General features: G+C 41.0%; 1 protein-coding gene across 1 annotated transcript in view; it reads left to right on the top strand.

Moving 5' to 3' along the window:
- The first annotated feature begins 15,455 nt into the window (after positions 1-15,455).
- The window catches only part of EDIL3 (EGF like and discoidin domains 3), a 224,305-nt gene continuing 219,498 nt past the window's right edge, over positions 15,456-20,262 (top strand). The window contains exon 1 of the mRNA XM_088522101.1: positions 15,456-15,582. Coding sequence (XP_088378227.1) covers positions 15,516-15,582 — 67 coding nt within the window. The 5' untranslated portion in view covers positions 15,456-15,515. The remainder of the gene's footprint in view (positions 15,583-20,262) is intronic.

Raw genomic sequence — 20,262 nt, forward strand, 5'->3', positions numbered from 1 at the left:
TCCCTCTGTAGAACTTTCCCACCCCTCAAGCAGATCTACTCTTCCTCCCAGCTTGGTGCCGTCTGCAAATTTGCTGAGGGTGCCCTCAATCTCCTCATCCAGATAAGTGATAAAGATATTAAAGACTACCAGCCCCAACACTAATCCCCGGGGAACATTGCTCATGATCAGTCAACAGCTGGATTTAACTCCATTGCCCCTCACTCTCTGGAGCCAGCCACCCAGCAAAGAGTCCATCTGTGTAAGCCATGAGCTGCCAGTTTCTCCAGAATGTTGTGGGAGATGGTGTCAAAGGCCTAACTAAAGTCTCAGCAGACCACATCCACAGCATTTCCCTCATCCACTAGATGGCTCACGGGCTCATAGAAGGAGATCGTGTTGGTGAGGCAGGATGTGCCTTTCATGAACCCATGTTGGCTGGGCCCGATTCCCTGGATGTTGCACACACACTGTGTGGCCGCCCTCAAGACGATCTGCTCCATAACTTTTCCCGATACTGAGATCAGGCTGATAGACCCAGATCCTCCATCTGACCCTCCTTGTAGATGGATGTCTCATTGGCAAGTCTCCAGTCACCTGGGACCTCCTCAGTTGACCAGTACCACTGAGAGATGATGTAGAGTTCCTTGGTGAGCAGTTCTGCCAGCTCTTTCAGAATCATCAGGTGGATCTCATCTGGCTCAATAGACTTGTGGGTATCTAAGTGGAGTGGCAGGTCACTGACTGTTTCTTCCTGGATTACGTGGGTTTATTCTACACTCTTGTAAGTGACTTTCAGCTCAGGGATCCAAAAACCTTGAGAGTAACTGAGTTGGGAATTAAAGACTGAGGCAAGGAAAACATTCATTAAGTACCTCAGCCTTATCCTCATGCTTGGTGTTCCCCACCACCTTCAAGAAAGGGTGGATATTCTCCTTGACTCTCCTCTTCTTGTTAATGTATTTGTAAAAACGTCTTTGTTGTCTTTTACAGTGGTGGACAGATTGAATTCCAGGTGAGCTTTCGCCTTTCTAATTTCCTCCCTACATACCCTATTGACTTCCTTGTACTATTCCTGAGCTTCCTATCCTCTTCTTCCAAAGGTGGCAAACTCCCCCCCCCCCTTTATTTTTTTCCCCCAGAGTCTTAGTGATAGTTTCCTATTCAGCCAGGCTGATTTTCTTCCCCTCTGACTCATCTTTTGGCACACAGAGATAGCCTGTTCCTGTGCCTTCTTGGGAAAACTCCAGCCTTCTGGATCCCTGGAAAAGAGCTACCAAAAGAGCTACCAAAAACAGGAAGCAGCTGTACAGGTAACCTGCAAAAAAAAGTGGGTGGTTGAAGGGTGAAGGGAGAAAGTTTGATGGCTCTTCACACATGCCAGGTTCTGGGCCCAAAAGTTTGTGTTTCAGGTTGCTAATTTTTAGCACAGTGGAAGGCCTCTGAGCCTTCTGCACCAGCCCACAGACAAATCAAGTATTTTATCTGTGGCAGTGCTCCATATGTTTTTTCTTTCTTTTTTGTTCCTTTTTATTAATTTTTTGAATGTTTAACAGGAAAAACACTCACAAAAGGAGAGCCAGAAGTTGAACTAAAAGAAGACTGGGGGAATACATATTTCAGGTAAATATTATTTGATAATCTTCTGTTTGAACACCAACTATGTATTCCCCCGGTCTTCTTTGGTCCATCTTTTGTCTGTGATGGTGCTCCGTTTCTTATCGTATGATAAGAACAATCTACAGAGAGTAACCTGTCTCATCTGCCCTAATAAGGTTTCTGTGTTATCTGATCTCATGGCAAATGCCTAAGTTCAATAATCTAAGTTTAATAAGCAAAGGTAGCTTGACAATTTCCAGCTTGAACAGTAAATATTATTTTACCTTTTTCTTGTCTACTTTTATGTACTTTCCGCAGAAGAAACAAAATCCTCCAGAATGAGTGAAGCTAATGAATTACTATCAGCCAAAATCTATTGCAGATCATGATGAATGGCCTAAAAGTGCTGAAGCATATTTACCAGAAATGCCTCCCTCCCTTTAATAAGAATTGTGAGGATGCAAGTGAAAGGCAAAGCATCCCAAGGACTATAAAAAAAAAAAGAGAGAAAATCATATTCTAATCTATATTTCTACATAAACCACTCAGTTTCTGGTGTTAATAATTATTTTTAAAAGAAAAAGAAAAAAAGAGTACTTTGCATATTACATTTGCACCATTGTTCTCAGACAATGCAGATTTTTTGTATTATTTTCTCCTATATATTCAGCAAATAATGGACAAAATCCTTCCCTATTTGTATGTTTCTGAAACTGCTTAGCAACCAGTCTGCATACTGTTCGACAAGATATCACACAGAAACTTAGAAATCAGTAATACAAATGCATGGGTCATACATATAAGCCAGCCAGACACACAGAAATAGAGATTGATATTAATGTTTGAACCTGACTTTTTTTTTTCCTGTAAAAAGAAAAGTGTCTCAAATAACACAGCCACTTTGAATTGCACACTAAACTTCATTTATATTTCAAAACACGGTCCTCAGTAGTAGCATCTATGTGCTAGCAAGCTCAAAATATTCATGAGTTTCATCTTAAGTTTAACCCGAGACACTGAGTTTATTTCAAAACAACCACTGTCTGAGGATTACTGTAGTTCACTTTTTCATTAATGGAAATGTAGGCCCTTTTTACTGTGTCTTACTAGATGATGTTTCAGCTCAGTGTTGAGCATGCCTTACAATGATTTTCCTCCCTCTGCCCCACGCCAGGCCTTCTAATATTTTTACAGTAAATACTTATATAAAAGTACTGCCCTGTTATAGGTGCTGTAGCTTTTAAGTGGCTCCTATTTATTTATTGCATTGTAAATCCCTTTGCCTGGTCAGAAATCTATATGCCCCTTTCCAAAAAAGAGCAGATGCACAAAGTATGAATTTATATTGTCACGAGAAGCAGAATTTGGGACTGTGCAAGGGCAGGAATAGTGAGGCCCTAGATAGGTCCCTCTGCCTTTGTGGCACAGCACCAAAGTGGGATGAGGATCAAGTGCAAGTCAACTATCTGGAGCTGCAAAGTCAAAATTCAAGCTTAAAAGAAAAGAACTGGAAAAGAAATGAAAATGTTTATGTAAAATATTTAACTGGATAGCAATAGTCATTACATGTATAGTTTACTTGTGTAAGGGGTGTCTGTTAACATTGTTTCCTGAAGGTGCTCTGTGATCCTTGAGGGTAGGTCTGTAAGCATCTCAGTGATGGAGGAAATCGAACGTGCTATTTCGGGAACAAGACATGGAAAGACTGAGTCCGGAAACTAAATTCCCAAGACTTTTGGGGAAGTTTTCTGTAAAATGTTCTTGAAAAGTGATTCCTACCTTTTTTAACAAATATATTAGGTTCTACAACCTGACTAAGCCAGACTTATTAACTAATAAGCACTATTTAAATATTTTACATTTAAGATATCGTACTTAAATGTTTTACATTTAGGATAGCATTTCCATTAAAATGATAACACTGGGAAGAAAAGCTATCTAAAATATTACTTTTTTAAAAAAAGTCAGAGCTACGCTTGAGCTCCTGTAAGGGAATGTAAGTGGTCCTGCAGATAGAAATCCTTTTATTGTCCTTTCTACAACACAGGAAGCTATATGTGTTTGTATTTCAAGTATTGCCAAAATCTCTGGTACTTCAGTGTGACAATTCTCAGCACATAACATTAGATTTATAACCAAGGTTTTACCAGATGGATAGAATCTTAAGATAATTTTCAGGTGCTTCACAGCTGCTTATTTTCTACCTATTATGATCAACTTTTTATACACATAACAAATAACTTATAAATAATTTTAATGATCACACCACAGGACAAAAAATTAGAGTGCATATGGTTGTTCATACTTTTGGGATGAGCAACCTGCCTTTCCCACCTGTTTTTTGTTCACTCATGATTGGAATAGCCACTGCAAATAAGGGGCAGCTGGGTTAGCTTAATGTTGCTTCAGCAGGCTGTCTTCTCTCCCTGTGCAAAAAACAAAGAAAATCTAAAGACAATTGATCTTTGTTGATCACGGACACTCAACTCAATGCATATGAATTAATAATAATTTAAAAGTAGGAAAAGTTATAGTGAAAATCAAGCTATTTGAAATGTTAGAAAGATGATCAGAGAAGGGCTGCTGCATATTTAAGAGCAGGAAAGGCCTAAGTGCTTGACTGGCTTTTTAAATAGCAGTTCCCCAAGCCTGGACCTTTTTGTCCCTTTTTATCACCCTGGCAGACAGTGCTATGGAAGACAAGTTATGCTAGCTAGGACACTGCATGCTTTTCCTTTTTTCCTTTTTTTCCCTTTTCCTTTTTTCTCCTTTTTTTCTCCCTTTTTTTTCTCCCTTTTTTTCTCCCTTTTTTCCCCCCTTTTTTCCCCCCTTTTTTCCCCCCTTTTTTCCCCCCTTTTTTCCCCCCTTTTTTCCCCCCTTTTTTCCCCCCTTTTTCCCCCCCTTTTTTCCCCCCTTTTTTCCCCCTTTTTTCCCCCTTTTTTCCCTTTTCCCCCTTTTTTCCTTTTTCCCCCTTTTTTCCCTTTTCCCCCCTTTTTTCATTTTTCCCCCTTTTTCCCCCTTTTCCCCCCTCTACCCCCCTTTCCCCCCCCCTTTCCCCCCCCCTTTCCCCCCCCCCTTTCCCCCCCCCTTTTTCCCCCCCCCTTTTCCCCCACCCCTTTTTCCTCCCCCCTTTTTTCCCCCCCCCTTCCCGCCCCCCCCCCCTTTTTCCCTTTCCTTTCAGCAGTAAGTTATTGCTGAGCTGGGCAGGAAGGCCTGTTGTATCTGACTTAGTGGTATTCCTGGTGGAGGATTATTGTAGATGGTTGTGGGAGGCTCTTTTACTTTAAGACAAAGTTTAAAAGAGGCAAGTAATTTCTTGTGTGGAGACTAGGAGCTTATGATATATGAACGCAGCAGAAATGAGAGTATATAGAGTTATTAATTTAGTAAGCGTATATTTGATGTTGAAAGCTTTATCTGTTAATATATTTATCACAAAGTGTCCCTCCCTCTTACGAATAGTTTAGTTTATATTGAGCAATTTTTATTTGTTTTGTTTTTCTGCAAGTGTAATTTTCATGTATGATGGTTTAATGGAAAAAAAAAAACAGAATAAGTAATGATCAAACAAAATAAAGGAGAATAACGGAGATCCCACTGGGGCTGTTTTGTAAGGGCTGATTAGGTATTCAGATCTTAAAACAATGCAGACCTAAGGTTTCATAATTCTATATAGGTTTGATAGCAGGTTTTGAGCTTTTGTCAAATAGCAAACAAATAAAATAATTGCTACTGTGTATGAAAATGTACGTGTTGAAAGGTATTTCTTTGGAGCTTTAGTCACAAAAGTCTACGTGTAAGTCAGTAAGTGGTGGTGTTAACTGAATTCTAGCTTTTGTTTGTTTAGTCAAGCTGTGGACATTAAGGTTCACAAAGATTACAAATGTTTTGTAAATGACACTAAAAATGTCAGTATAAAGAGCAGTGTGGCAAGGGTTGATACAAATGAAATTCTTGATGAATAACAGCCTTGTGTTCTTGTATGTGAAACTTCAGGTATTGCAAAATAATAGAGTTCAAATGAGTCAGAGGAACTATTCATTGATTGATAAGGTAGTAGTGCATATTCAATTGTCAGTAGTTGCCCACTCCTCAAAAAAAAAAAAAAAAAAAAAAAAGATGGAGAGAGAGAAACAACCTTGAATCAAGTAGAAATGTATGAAGATATAATTTAAAACAATTTAAATGGCCACAATTTACAATGGGTGGAAGTGAGGGATGATAGTATCAAAAACGAGCTGCAAAGTGAATGCAAAAAGTCTCTGAAGTCCAGGTAGAATGCTAACTATGGATTCTAGGAAACCCTGATTATCTGTATTGCATACTGCTTTTATTAAAGTAAGTATCCCAGTCTTCATATGTTATAGTTGATTTTAATCTTTTAAAAACACTTAATAAATGTATACCTCTAGAAGGTAATCTAAGTATTTATGTATAGCTTTTTTAATGGATAGCTCTCCTCTTTTTTATTTTTTTTCACTGTGTCTGTTGCCATGACAGAGAGAAATGAAATATTTGTGTCATTTTTACAGCAAATACATTTACACTTGATATATAATAACTTTCATCTTCAAGTCAGGTGAAAGATAAAAGAGAGACAACTCACTAAAAGGTATATATTCTTAAAGAAATATCTCAATAAAAATCTGCAAGCTGAAGAATTAATCAAGCCTGATTTCCCACATGAGTACGTGTGTTTTTTGGTCAAAGCCTACTCCAATAATGGTGCGATTCTCTAGCCGTAGTACTCTCTGTGCTCCAATACGGCCCCACACTGCAATACTTCAGGTCACCCCCTTGCAGTAACTTTTTCTGCCTCCCAACAGTGCTCCTGTGTCCCTTCCATTTTTCAGTCCTCAGTCCTTCACTCCTTTATCTCTGGTGCAGGGTGAGTGGCAGCTATTTCAGCATGCACATGTCTTCTAGTCCATAGAGGAAAGTCCCTGCTTGGGACACCTGTCCATCTTCAAACACTTACACTTCTACAGAAGCTATTTAAAATGGTTTAAGAAGTATTTTTTGAGAGTGCATTTGTACAGAAGTTGTATTTCCTCAGGAAAAAAAGGCTAAAAAATATTGGTCAAGGGAAAATCAAATGTGTTGTTTTGCTTAGAGTGAACATCTATTAGGGAAAAAAATAAAAACCAGAGGACAGAGGAATCTGAGAGGAAATAATCCAGATTGGGTTTCAGGGGGTGGGAAATGGGGTGTCAGGGAAGACTTCTAGGTAGCATTTGGAGCTATCTGTCCAATAGAATATGACATTTCTTGGGGATCAAAGGTCGAAAGTTTTTTGGGGATACTAAAAAGAAAATGTAAACCTTGCCTATGCTAAGAAACATTTTTGGTTACAAAGAAATCTTAAAATATTCTTACCTGCATGCTGAGATGGTTGAAAATTTGAATCTTAATGCATAGATTTGTCAAAGGTTAATGACAGGTCTTATAAAGTCTTATCTGTGCCCATTTTTGTCAACTCCGCCCTCCCAGCATGAAAAGAGGGTGTCTGAGGTTTAATATTTTCGTTCTCTGTGACTACAGTGTTCCAAATGTAAGATATTTGATTACCAAAACTAGAAAAACAGATTGTTGAAATGGAGATCACTGTTCTATCATGTTCTATCAAGATGGAATACTATATATTGCAAAATACTAAAATCATTGAATGCTTATATTGGCAATGAATTTGACTAATAACATGCTTCTGTATTTTATATTCAAGTATATAATACTAATTAATCTCTCCTATTTCACATGCCAGAACTGAAGGACTTGAAAGTTACCTTTCTGAAAACTCCAAATCTTTACTGAAGCATTTAAAAAATGCACAAACAGGAAATCTCTTATCATAGTCCTTGCTGTCATGTTCTTGTATGAAAAATCTCTTAAGCTGGAAGCTTTTCCAGAATGAGGAAAAGAAAGAATGGAAATCACCTTTTAAAGAGGCCTCTGTTAAGAAAAAAACTTGCAGTTGTGACCGTTAAGGAAAATTACTTGTATGACAAAAACTTCACTCATGTCTCCTCGCAAGGTGCATAACTAAGTGAAGTGGCAGGCATAAAAACCTTGAGAGAAAATATTTTATATAGAATATAGATAAATATAAAAGTTAGGTCTTTTATCTTGTCCTAGAATACATTATACATCATACATAGAATACATAATACATTATAAAAATGTACTAAATAACATGATTGTTAGTCTTAACTTTTTGCTTTGTGAGGTTTTTACTGTTTTTGCTAATGGAGCTCTTGGTTTTTAAATCCAGTGGGTGCTTTGTGGTGTAGAACAGCGCTACATCTGCTGCCTTTTCCAGGATAGCTTTTATTTTGTCATGAGTCATATTTTTATGTTCAATTATTTAATCCTGTCTCTTGTGATCATCTCCCATTGGGTTTCTCTCCCATGTCTTGTATTTTCTGGCATAATCTGAAGCAAGACTCCTTCAGTGAAGGGCCTGTTACTCTCACAGGCTTTGAGGCAGTGGGGATACAACCTCTAGCCATTACTAAAGTTGTCTGGAAAATATCTTTTGACTGTGGATAAAGATAAAATTGGTGAGACAGAGTGAAGGCTTCTTAAAAGCATTGTGAGAACTAAAGTTAGGCACCCACAAGGAACAGGAAACACTCAAGATGCTTAAAAAATATACAAGAAAGCCAGATGAGATGAGAAGTAGTGCATGTATCAGAAGAAGGATGAGAATCTTGGTGTCTTGTCTCAGGCCAAGGCTTTACCTCCTGCAAGGGCAAGACAGTCTTGTGAGTGTCTCCTCTTTAGATAAGCATGTTCTTTTATGCTTTGGTGTTGCACAAAAATGTTCTGCTAAACATGAAAAAATTGACTTTCAGAAACTTAAGTGGAAGTAATGCCATTTTTATGATGAATTACGAATTTATAACACACCATCTCTGGGGGGTAGTTAAAAATGCTTAAAGATAACTTTATGTGACAAGGCAAATGAAAATTTGTTGTACATTGTTGTACAAGTTAGCTCTGTCAGGTCGCTGCAGTAGCATATGAGTATTCCTGAAATTTCTCGCATTGTCAAATTCTGACCTAACTTGTAGCTATAGTTTATAAACTGTCATTATAGGTGGGCAGCTTATCAGAAAATGAAACAAAATAAGTAATCATATTTCAATAGTGACCTTTTGAAATGCCTGGAGGTCTCGTATCTGTTTGATTCACAGAAAACCAGCAGTAAAAACTTGTGAGTATGCATATGTTGGTTTGAAATGCATCCACCACGGGTGTCTGAGTGTCAAAAGTCTTCCGTCTCTAGTAATGTTTTCTTATTTTGAAATCACAAGGTCTTTGGCTCACTTTGCAGTGAAGTTTTTGAAACGCAGATGGCACAACTCCATCGAACACTTTGTTGTAATTTAGTGGTTCCTCCCCTGGGTTCTGGAAGACAGTTTGAATGAGCTGTTAAAACCAACCATGCAATGTAAGTGCTTAAAGTAAGATGGGAGAATTTTTAAAAATTATGGCCTCACTCTTTCCTCTTTTTCTCCCTCTGAATAAAAACTTAACCTCTTATTTATTATATAACTGAACATATAGGGAAAGGCAGCCTCATACTCTTAAAGAATTGTAGGTTTGCAGGCTAAATCATTAAAGAACATCCTTGCTCGGATGAAAATAGCTTTTAAAGGTATCTGAAATAAGATTTTTCACCTAGTTCATTGGTGGTGTAACCTTGTCACTCATTTTCAAACTCTTGAACAAGCTGCAAAGTGCTTTTATCCTCAGAAGCAGAATGTAAAGCTGAACCAAGAGCAGATTTGCTGTCCCAAAGAAGTTATATTCTTACATCCTTGCCAAGAAGAGCCCTCCATTCTATGTTTTTAGTGACCCTTTGTGCTGCAAAATAGGACATGAAATACACTATTTGGTATTTCTTTTCAAATGTCATTTGGATAAGTTTTCATTGCTGCATCTAGAGCAAAGGGCTAACTAGCTGGAGCCCAGGCTAAAAACAATGGACAGAAACTCCAGAGTAACAAATGTCAGGAGGAACAAACAGCATGTATGCAGAGTGAGCAAAATGCATGCACAATAAAATAATGCAGTTAATTTTGCCTCTAGATATAGTTATTTTCTAATACTATATTTAGAGTAGTTCAGTATGTTTTAATGTTTCATTATAGCTAAGCTCTATCCTTGCTATATGGAGTCTCGAGTGAAGAGGACAGTTTTAAGGGAGCCCCTGGGTATGCAGTTTGAGAGTGACAGTGCAGGAGCAATGTGCACTTGAAGAGGCAGAAGACAACTCTGAAATCAAAATTTCTTCTGCCCCTGGCTTTCAAAACAAGACTTAACATTCTTATCGAACAAGGAGATTAAAACAGAAGAAAGCCTTTTCAGATGGATAAACTGTGTAAACTGAGGATTCATTCCTATGTAGCACATGTTGCAGTTCCTGAAACCTATGCATTCTCAGGCATTACTGCTATTTGATCAAATTCATTTGAGATTGAGGCTAGATTTATGCAGATCAAAATGTAAAGTAACCAGAGAAAGTGGTAGAGAAAGCTCATACTTCACTAATGATTATTTTGTAGGGGTTCGGTGTAGAGTGGTCCAGGACAGCGGGCATATCTGATACATGATAATACTGGCAGGGGAGGGTGGGCACTGCTGGAGATTTTGAAGAGCTACCTCCCCCTTTTCCCTGAATAACTGTTTAAAAGGGATCTGCATGTGCTAGTGATTCAGTGCTGTCAACAGGATTTTGCCTTGTTATAAAAGGGAGGACAAACAAGGAGGGCAGAAAAGCCTTTGCTATTTCAATAGCTAAAAGCACTGTGGCATCCACTGGGTGAGTGGAGAAAACAGGAGTCATGTGGCAGAAAGAGTGACAAATGTAAAAATGAGAGGTACGCGTTAAGGTGGCTTCGTAAGGAAGTGAGGTTTGTTTGGCTGGATGGTCCCTCTCGGCCTGCTGGCTGATTTCCTTCTAAGACAGGAAAGGTTTGGCAGTAGGACATAGTCTGGTTAGAGGTGCAGGCTGCCAAAGCCACAGAAGTGCGATCTCTGAGATGCCAGACTGGCCTTCACCACAAGCTGTGAGAGCACTTTTTCTCTGATGGAGGTGGCCAGGTATGGGGATGCTGTCCATGCTCTGGGTGCTCATTTTCCCCTCAAGCTATCCTCAGTTCCCTGCAATCATGTGGCCAAAGGGGTCATCTTCTGGTGAAAATAATGTCACAGGTTCCCAGAAATGCTGACTTGTTTTGAAACTCCCTACCATGTGCTCCTTACATGAGACCTCCTGCCCTCTGGCAGGAGACCTTTTACTGGAGTGCATCTTTGCCTCATAATCCTTCTTCAATGAGGACTTTAAAGTGGGGTATTAATGCTCAACTCAGAGCTTCCTATAGAGAAAGCAGTGAAGTCAGGTGAGGAGCTCCTCTGCAGGAGCTGTGCCCACGTACATGTCAGTGCTCAGCCTCTGCATGTGACTTGCTCTTGTTGAAAGAAGCCTTTACTCACTGTTCCTATACCTCTGAATTACTATCTCACCTTTCTCCCCTTTTTTTTTGCATCTTTCTCACCTTTTATGCCCTTCATCATTTTACGTATTCATGTTTTGGTTGGAAAGAATTCATTTTTAAATACAACCAGACATTTAGTTGTTGAATGATGTTCTTAGATATGTCCTCTGTAAATGGTGAAGGCTCACTTGCATGATAAAGCTAAGAGAATCCAAAGCACCTGGGGCACTTTTTTGTTTGTTTCTTCCTTGATATAAATACTCAGATAAAATCCAAGATGTAGGAGGGAGAAAGAACAGTATTGTATGTTTTTACACTGATCTTGAGTGTTTTACTTCATCCCACAGCCACTTCTCTCACTTTCCTCTGATGCAGCATTATGTGACATTATTTTGAACCACAAAGATTTGAGGAAGGAAGGATTGTCCATGCTTCACACAACAACAAAAAACCTCTTGTTGACTTAACTAGAAACCGTGCGTGTTCAAGGAATGGGGGATCAGACTCTGTTTGGGAAGAGATAAAAGAGCGAGCAATTTGCTTTTGCAGAGGCAGTGTCAACCAAAATGAGAATCTGGCTGTATTCCCATGGTGGTGATAGAGATAGTAAATATTCTCTTTTTCTCTGAGGCAAATATACGATGATGACTTAGAGAATCAGAGTAGCCACTTATGGTGAATGGTGTATGACAAATCCCTGATGAACAAAATACACACTATTAGAAAATGTTATGGAAAGAAATACTACTTGAATGCAGCAGTGTTTTTTTTTTTATGGCCATAATTATAATTGAGGTAGCAACATAATCTGTATGTGCACACTTTGGTCTTGGAGCCTGTCTGATCTCTCTTTAAGAAGGCTCAAATCTGGCCGCTGCTTTGATGGGAGTCTGGGATAAAGCTAATCTCCTAAGCAAAGCTGGTATCCAAGATACCCTAAGGTGCTGCAAGCTAATTCAGGTTAGGTTACATCTGTGTTTACTGACTGCTAAAATTGGCAAGAGGTTGACCAGTGGTAAAGATAAGGGAGTTATTTGGTTCACCTTTTGTATAGCAAGTATTAAAGCTTATGCCCTTTCAAGCTTTATTAAGATTTTTATACCAAAAAGGTGCTCCTCTTGTGCATTCCAGTTATTTGTTGTTGTGGGTTTACTGATGACTTTTTATTCTAAGGTCAGTGTGACAAACTGCTGCCTCCATTTGTAATGGCTCTCTGCTTTTCCCTTTCATCTTGTGCTGCATGAATTCCGGGGGTTAATTTAAACATTTGATGCAGGACAGGAAATGATGCTGAGCAAAAGAAAAGGAAATACAAGTACCAATAAAGAGAAGATGAAGGAAATGATGGGGAAATTACTGACTGTGCCATAGCCGGTCTCCAAAGAAGTTGTCAAGGTTGTGTTTTCCCTTTTGGAAGGTAGCAGTTTTCTCTCTGCTCTACCCACTTCTGCTCCAGCAGGCCAATGGAGATCTTTGGCCTAAATGTGGGCATCATGTGCTGTGACAGCTTCTGATGGTCCCACTGCTGGATTATGCACAACCTCAGGTTAAGCAGTGTTGATTGCCTAGGAGGAGGATGTTAAATAAATTAGATGCAAAAGATTTCTTGACTGAGTGATCAGTAAACAGTACATGGTATGTAAAATAAATATTTGCCTATTAGAGTGTAGCTAATTAAAATCCAGGAGAAAATTATCCTGAAATGCAGAAACAATTTGTAAAATGCACAGAGGTCTTCATTTCCTATCTTAAAGCAATGGATTGAAGTTAAAAAAAAAAAAAAAAAAAAAAACAGGATGGATAAGGTATTAATATCTGGCGCATAAGGAGGGACCTTGCATTCCATATAAATCTGAAAATAAATATAAAATTATTAATATGTTAATGCATATTAAAATATATAGGAAGAAGCTGAAAATATCACCAGAATGCTCTGCAGCTCGGAGCTGATCTTGTGTGCAGGGTATCTATTGCCTTGCCCTGTGCTGAGCAAAGCCCCGGCTAGGACAGAGGCACTGGATGAAGGGACTTCTAGCAGGACCCTCCCTTGTTCAGGCCCTTCCCAAAACATGGATGAGCAAGCCAGGTAAGCAGTGCTTGGAAGGCAGCCCAGCAAAAGGGACATCAAGCAAGCTGCAGGAGTGTCTGTTTGCCCTGGGGTGAGGAGAGGGGAAGACTTTCTGTGGAGCAAGATTACTCAAATCTAAAAACACAAAAGCACTGCACCTTAGGTAGGAACTAAGCATAAAAGCCTCTTGTCCTTTCATTCCTTTTGGCTGAATAAACAATGCTGTGCTTTGAAGAAGCAATTTCAGTGTCATTTTAATCAGCTGCTCGTCATAGCATCTTGGTGAAAAAAGGCTTCCAAGTACCAAGTGTAGTTAGGCCCTTCTGATTTATCCTAATCGAGGAAATAAAGGTAGGGGATTATTCTCTCAAGGAAAATAAAAAAGGCAAGGCTGCCACATGGGGGTGCAGGCATGCTGGGCTGCCACAGCAGCTGAAGTGCAGCTTGCTGTGTAATTATGACAGCTGGATCCTTGATTGTAAACTAAAAGATAACCAGTAAAATTAGCACTGCTGTTGAGAAATGATGCATTAATACTAGAAGCTCTCTAAAGACTCCCTGAATTCCTGCTATTTCTGCCCCACCACTTCGGGGTGGGGCAGGGAGGAGAGTATTTTTTTCTCAAACAGCAGCTTTTTGGGGAGATCTCAGGCATGGAGCTGAGGGGTGAAGTGTGGTAGTAGTGATGTAATCGCAGAGGATGCTCGTGTAGCAAAGTGGAAGCACCGCTGCAGCCTCCGCTATGTGCTGCCAGATGTACTAACCCAGCAGGTTTAGCAGTGAAGGCAGAGTGAGGTTGTGGTGAATTCCCTCAGTGTCTCCAGCTAGAGGTGCTGAGCCCGTGCCTACTGTCCATTGCTGTGAATTCCCTGCAGTAGGGGAAGCTTTTTTTTTTTTTTTTGGTCTAGATGTCCTAACCTGCTGTTTAACTTTGCTCTGCACCTCTACATTCTAGCCTGCGGGGTTGTGCTTTGGTGGCTGAAGCAAGTGCTTGCTGTGTGCGTGCCTATGCTCAGGGTGCAAGTACAAAGTGCTTCGGAATCTGTGTATACCCCGTGAAAGTAGGTTATTTCCCAGTTATTTAACATATACCCAGCCCCCCCCCCCCAAAAAAAAAAAAAAAAGCTTTTTAATTCTTTCCTGACAATGCAATATGTTGAAACTGAAATGTTTAAAATGTCAAAAAAATGTTATTAATTGTAAGCTCAGGAAAAAAAAAAGGGGCGGGGGGAGGGAGCCTTAGGGAAGGGCTGTCACATTGGTACTTACAGGTATTTAATGGTAGACAAAAGGCTTATGAAATGAAATGTTGAAAACGATTGTGAAATGGTAGCCAACAGGCTAGAGGACTTAGCAGGTCATTTCCTTCCTTAATTCTGCGATGCCTGTCCTTGTTGTCATGCAGCAAAGCCTGGTCGTGGATTCAGGTTGTCTCTGTAGAAAAGCGTTTTAACAGCATAATGTGTTCTTCTTTCTCAGCAGTTACATTAAAAGAAATCCGGTATTAACATCATATCAAATGTTATACTATGAGGGCATGCAGAGGGCATGTAAATAAGATGTCAGAAGATCCTTTTCATCCCCCCTCACAACTACTGCTTATTTCACTCTCGTATGTATATATGCATAAGTAGAATATATACATATATATATTTATCTTTTTGGGAGCAGTATTCCTGACAGAAGACACTTCTCCCTTCTGCTTTGGACTCCTTGCTTTGATTTCCTTGCCGTGAAAGAGGGGGTGGCACCTACCTCGGCAGCTCGCAGCGCTGGGAAGGCAAACGCTTAAATTTTGGGGGTGCCCTTGGCAGCAGGACCTTGCCAGTTCTATCTATCTTAGCCGTTCCAAAAAAAAAGAATGGGGGGGTTGGAAGTGACAATTCGGACAGAGACAGGCGCCAGCCTTTGACTTCGACCAAGCAAAAGTTTGAGGTCGCAGCTGCCCGGAGGAGCCGCGTTGCCCTCCGAGAAGGGGGTGCGGGGGGGCAGGGTCCAGGGGGAGGGGGACAGGGTGTGGCCGCTTGGCCCCGCCCCCTGCATCTTAGCCCCGCCCCCTGCCCGCAGCCCGCGGCAGCGCGGGGAGCGGAGCCGCCGCTGCCGCCGCGCTCAGCCCCGCGGAGCCCCCGCGGCAGCAGCGCGAGCCGGCGCTGGTGGAGGCGCGGCAGCCTCAGCCCCAGCCCCAGCCCCGGCCGTGCCGCCCTGTTCCGGGATCTCGCCCCCTCCTCCGCCGCTGCTGGGGAGGAGCCGCGCGGGCGAGGGCGGAGGCAGCCCGCGGAAGGGCGCTTGGCCGCTGCGCCGGAGCATCGCTGCCATCTGCCCCTGGTTCTCCGCGGAGCCGGCGCGGGCTGCCCCGCCGCGGAAAGACCATGAGTCGCGCCGTGCTGGCCTGGCTGGTGCTCTGCGGGGGCCTGGCCGCGCCACGCCGCGCCCGAGGTGAGCGGCCGCGCCGGGGCCGGGGCTGCCGCTGCCGCGGGGACGGGGCGGGGGCGGCAGCGGCGCGTCCCGCGTGGGCTTCGGGCGCTCCGCGCTGCAGAAACATCACTTGTCTCTGCGTTGAGCAGACCCCGGGCTCCTGCCGCGCGGAGCCGTCCGCGGGCAGGTTCCGGTCGAAAACTGCGCGGAACTAGCGGGGGACGCGGCGCCGCAAGGGCTTAGGTGTAAATCCCGAGCAGCGGCTCGGCACATTCAGTGAGATCCGCGTGTCCCTCAGCCGGTCCCGCTTCCAGACGGGAAGCGGCGAGGTCGCCGCTGGAGAGTCGGCGAAACGCGGAGTTTGCAAACACATGCAGGGAGGCTTCAGCAGCTGTCACGGACAGCTCTGCCGGCCTCCGTGTTTGCTGCCTGCCTCTAACTAGGGCGATCTGGCTCTGAAACGCGAACGCAGCCTTCTCCATCTCTTCTGCCTTCTCTCTGGAAAAGAAAACATCCTCGGGAGGCGGGATGTAAAGCCAACTTCGAAGGTCTTCAAGTTGCGCTCTTCATTTTTATTTTATTTTATTTATGGATTTTCATTTTAATCCCTAACCTTAAAAAAAAAAAAAAGTTTTGAGGGCTTGTCCTGCCCGGTCCCGATGCCCTACGGTGTCGGCATAACGCGGAGGCAGCGGGTCCGCCGGGCGCGGAGATGCGCGGGGGGCGGCGAGCCCGCGGCTGCCTCCGGGACGGGCTGTGCCCGTGTCTCTGTGTCCGCCCGTGTCCGTCTGCTGTCCGCTGCGCGGCACCGGCCCCGCGCACGCCCCGCGCGGCAGCTCCCCCGGCTCCCCCGAGCCCGGAGCCTCCGCGTGCGCCGACCCTGACAAACTTGCGAGCGGTGCTGCTGTGCGGTGACTGCCCTGGTCCTGCCCTGTGACACGCGAGAGAAAATATCTCGCTCTAGGGTTAAAGACCTCTCTTAGACCTGGCTGTGTCTCCGGAAGCTGAGGAGAACAACCCCAATGGGTGACGGGCTAATTTCATGGACTTTCAGAGTCATTCTCATTTTATTTGTAATTTTTTCATTATTATTATTTTAAAATGAAACCGATGTATCAGTAAAATTGAATATTTTATTAGCTCTTAAATTATTCATCATGGTGGCTTCTCAAAATCCAATAACATTTGCACAATTGCAGCGAGCATGTGATAGCTTATGCAATCTGTCCTTGTACCTGCAGTTTATGCCTGAAGTCTTTTAAGCAAAAGACACTGTATCCGACATAAAGTCTAGACATGTCATAAATACTTTGTATTGGGCTTCTGTAGGGCTTGGAATGGCTCACATCTAAGGCACTTTTTTCATCTAAGTCTGCGATGTTGAAATATTTTTAGGTAACTTCCGAACAAAGAGAACTTTATATTCTACAGCAAGTGAATTGGGAAGAAAGAATCCATTTGTTCTGCAATTATTAAGTTATAATCGTTTAGTTAAAGGTTTGTCCTTGGGCTTCAAAAAGGACCGGAATAAAATTGCAGAGTCTTTTCTTTTAATGCTGGATGAAGAAAATGCTGTTTGACAGATCTGATATAGTAGGTTAATTTTGCTCACTGTCATAACATACAGTTTTAATAGACCTTTTCAGAGTTACAATGATGATAAGTAACAAAAGTTACCGGAACTCCTCAGAGATTTGTTTCTGAAGTGTACAAAACTTCTTGTGCAATGTTTGAAAATGACTTGCCTATTAGTCCATGCATTTCATGGCGTATAATGAATTTATAATGAAAACCTATCGCAGTGCCATCTCTGCGATGGCCAATTCTTTTCTAATTTCTTTTTGGGCAAGTTCCAACTTCAGGTTGAAGTTAAGTCATATGTTTCATTCCAGGCTTGTGTTTTTAGGTCTGCCATTAAAGAACAGGAAAGGTAGAGGAGGTGGGTGTTGTTGGGGAGCTTTTTCAGTTATGTATGTTGGTACAAAGATCGGTTTCGCTGAAAATCATATGTTATAAAATATGAGCTGTTTTACTTTCACTGTGATTCTGAAAAGGAATGAATGATCACATTCCTTTTGGTTTATCTCATATATATATGTATATATTTAACAATACCAGCAAGTCTTTAAAAGGAAGGAGTAGTGGGGAAGAGTGGAAGAGAGAGATGATGATTGAAAGTCATCCCAGTGCAAGACTAGAATTTTCTCCTTTGTGTCCAGTCTAACGAATTTGCAATCTCATGCACTGGTACAGGAGTTTGATCTTCAGAAATGTATTTATATGCATACATATGACAAAACTAGGCTTCAGGGGTGCAGCAATGTCTAAACCTTAGCTTTCAAGAAAGATGCATGTGCCTTTATAATAAGGGGCGTCTGTTCACATTTATTTCAAAATGTCTGTAAGGGTTAAAATTTGCTGCTCTTGCTGTTCCTTGGTCAAATCTGAACATGAACCAATCTAATGTTCCACCATGTAGTGGAAGGACAGTAGGTGCAAAAGATTATTTTTTGGAAGAACAGATATAAGGCATCTTGTCCATTGCAGTAATGTAGGTTCATTAGTTCCTTTGGTGGCTTTCTTTTTGTGTGCATTTAGAACAAATAAAATTTGTTGTGTGAAATCTTTCAAACAAATGTTTTCGCTGGAGTGGTCTAAAAAGCTATGGTGTTTTTAAATGCCAAATATTACTTAGATGGTTTGAACAACTTCAAGCACTTCAATTTTTCTTCGTAAATAAGTTTACATGTAATCTTCCTGTTTTTCTGAATATCCTTTAGTATTACAGTAATGGCTTGAAGAAGCAAAGTTGTGGAAACACTTTTGTGTAGCAAATTCTCAATAACTGTTGAATTTCATGTTGGGTGTGCCACTTCCTAAATTTATGCCGGTAATGCATATTTAAGTTGAATCAATACCATTACAGTGATACTCCAAAGTATTTTAAGAAGAGTTTATGGATTTACTGTGGAACTATGTGTAGGGCAAAGCACAGCATTGCTAATAGGTTTCAGAACAGTTAGTGAAGATTATGGGATCGAATGAAAGGAAAACCTAATTATAACTGAGGGCTATTTTAGTCCCCAGATTTACCTCGTAAGCTGATCAGTAAGTAACAGGACTGCGAGTGCATAGCAAATCAGTATATTCAGTGTGTATGTCATGTTCAGTGTGTTGTGAAGATGATTTACTGTTTGAATGGTATTTATTGGGAACTGATCTTTAATTTGTATCCCACTTTTTCAGTCAGCTTTTTGTTGAAACTTTTTGTGGGTTTTGCCTAAAAATGATGGTGATATTGCCAAAAACAGACCAACCTAGCTTCTTTTTTCTTTAGTTTATGTGTATGTGTATGTGTAGTGAGCCTGAGATAAAATATTTTAGGATTTCTAAAGAACTAAAGATATTGCTTTTTATGCATTGCTGTGAGAATCCTTACTCTAAGGCATTGAAGTTTCTATAAAGCCTCTTCCTGTGCAGGGAGAAGTGTTGAGAGAAACGAGATGTGTAAACTGTATGACATATACTATATGCGTACACATATATGTGTATATATACGTATGTATGTATATATATAGTATAATTATGTAACTTCCAGTGTAACTATACTGAAAGACTGAAAATATCACTGACGCTTTGTAGGACCAAGATTTTCCTGTCTTCCTCTGTCTTACTGAATGCATTTGTGTCTTTGGCCAACAACTGCTTCTGTGCAAACTGCTGACAATGTGACCCAGCATAATGATTTTCGCTGTTCTTTTAACAAATTATATTTGTATTCAAATTGATTTTTCCATGACTGCTAACATAGCCTCAAGAAAGCATATGGCAGTGATAGTATATTGCATCCTGTGTTTATCTGGTCAGCCTAGGACAGCATTTGGTGTCAAGCCATGTGTGATTATAGCTGGAATTAATTGTGGTTGTGATACTAGCTGTGTGTGTGTGTCTGTGTGTCTGTGTGTGTGTTTAAATCTCTCCAGTCTTCTTTCTCTGCCCTGTTCAAATCTTTTGTCTCTTTTTTTTTTTTTCTAGTGATATACTTTATGTAACTCATGGTAGTATAGTGAAAAGTCAGTAATTGTCAGTTAGCTTGTCCCTTTTTTTGCATTTTGTATGTATTTACGCTTTACACATTTCAAAGCCACAAAACTAGAAGCATTTCTGAAATCTTTGAGGGTCATCAGGATTGTATTACAAATGATTCTGGGCTTGTTTGAAGCATATTTGAAGTTCAGCTGCCTCAAGTTTGAAAGAATATGGGTGGAGCATCAAAACTGTATCAATTGTTTTGACTCTAAAAACGTCTTCATGGTGAGAATATGAATTTAATCCCTCTTTAAGGATTAAATTCTTTCAGACCAGAAAATGGGAAGGAATTCACCCCTGAAAAACAGAGGATTTAAGAATCTTAAATTTTGTGAACTTGGAAGCCCTAGAAAGTGCTGTCATAAACTGGAAGACCTTCCTACCTTTCCTTTTTAAAGGGGATGGGTGGAAGGAATTGAGAAAGTCAAAGGAAAGCCAAGATGGGGCTAAATTACATGGTTATACCAGTCGGAGGAATACATGACAAATGGTTTAGGTTTCAACCTTTGTGATAATAAAGTTATGTTGTGTGAGATGCTGTCTTAGAGGGAGGTCTGCTCACTGTCTATAATGACTGTAGGGTATGGCTGATTTTCTAAGGATATGATGCAT

Source organism: Tinamus guttatus, unplaced genomic scaffold (genome assembly GCF_059628265.1).
Source record: "Tinamus guttatus ecotype Peru unplaced genomic scaffold, ASM5962826v1 Tinamus_guttatus_pri_ptg000149l, whole genome shotgun sequence".
Classification (NCBI taxonomy): domain Eukaryota; kingdom Metazoa; phylum Chordata; class Aves; order Tinamiformes; family Tinamidae; genus Tinamus; species Tinamus guttatus.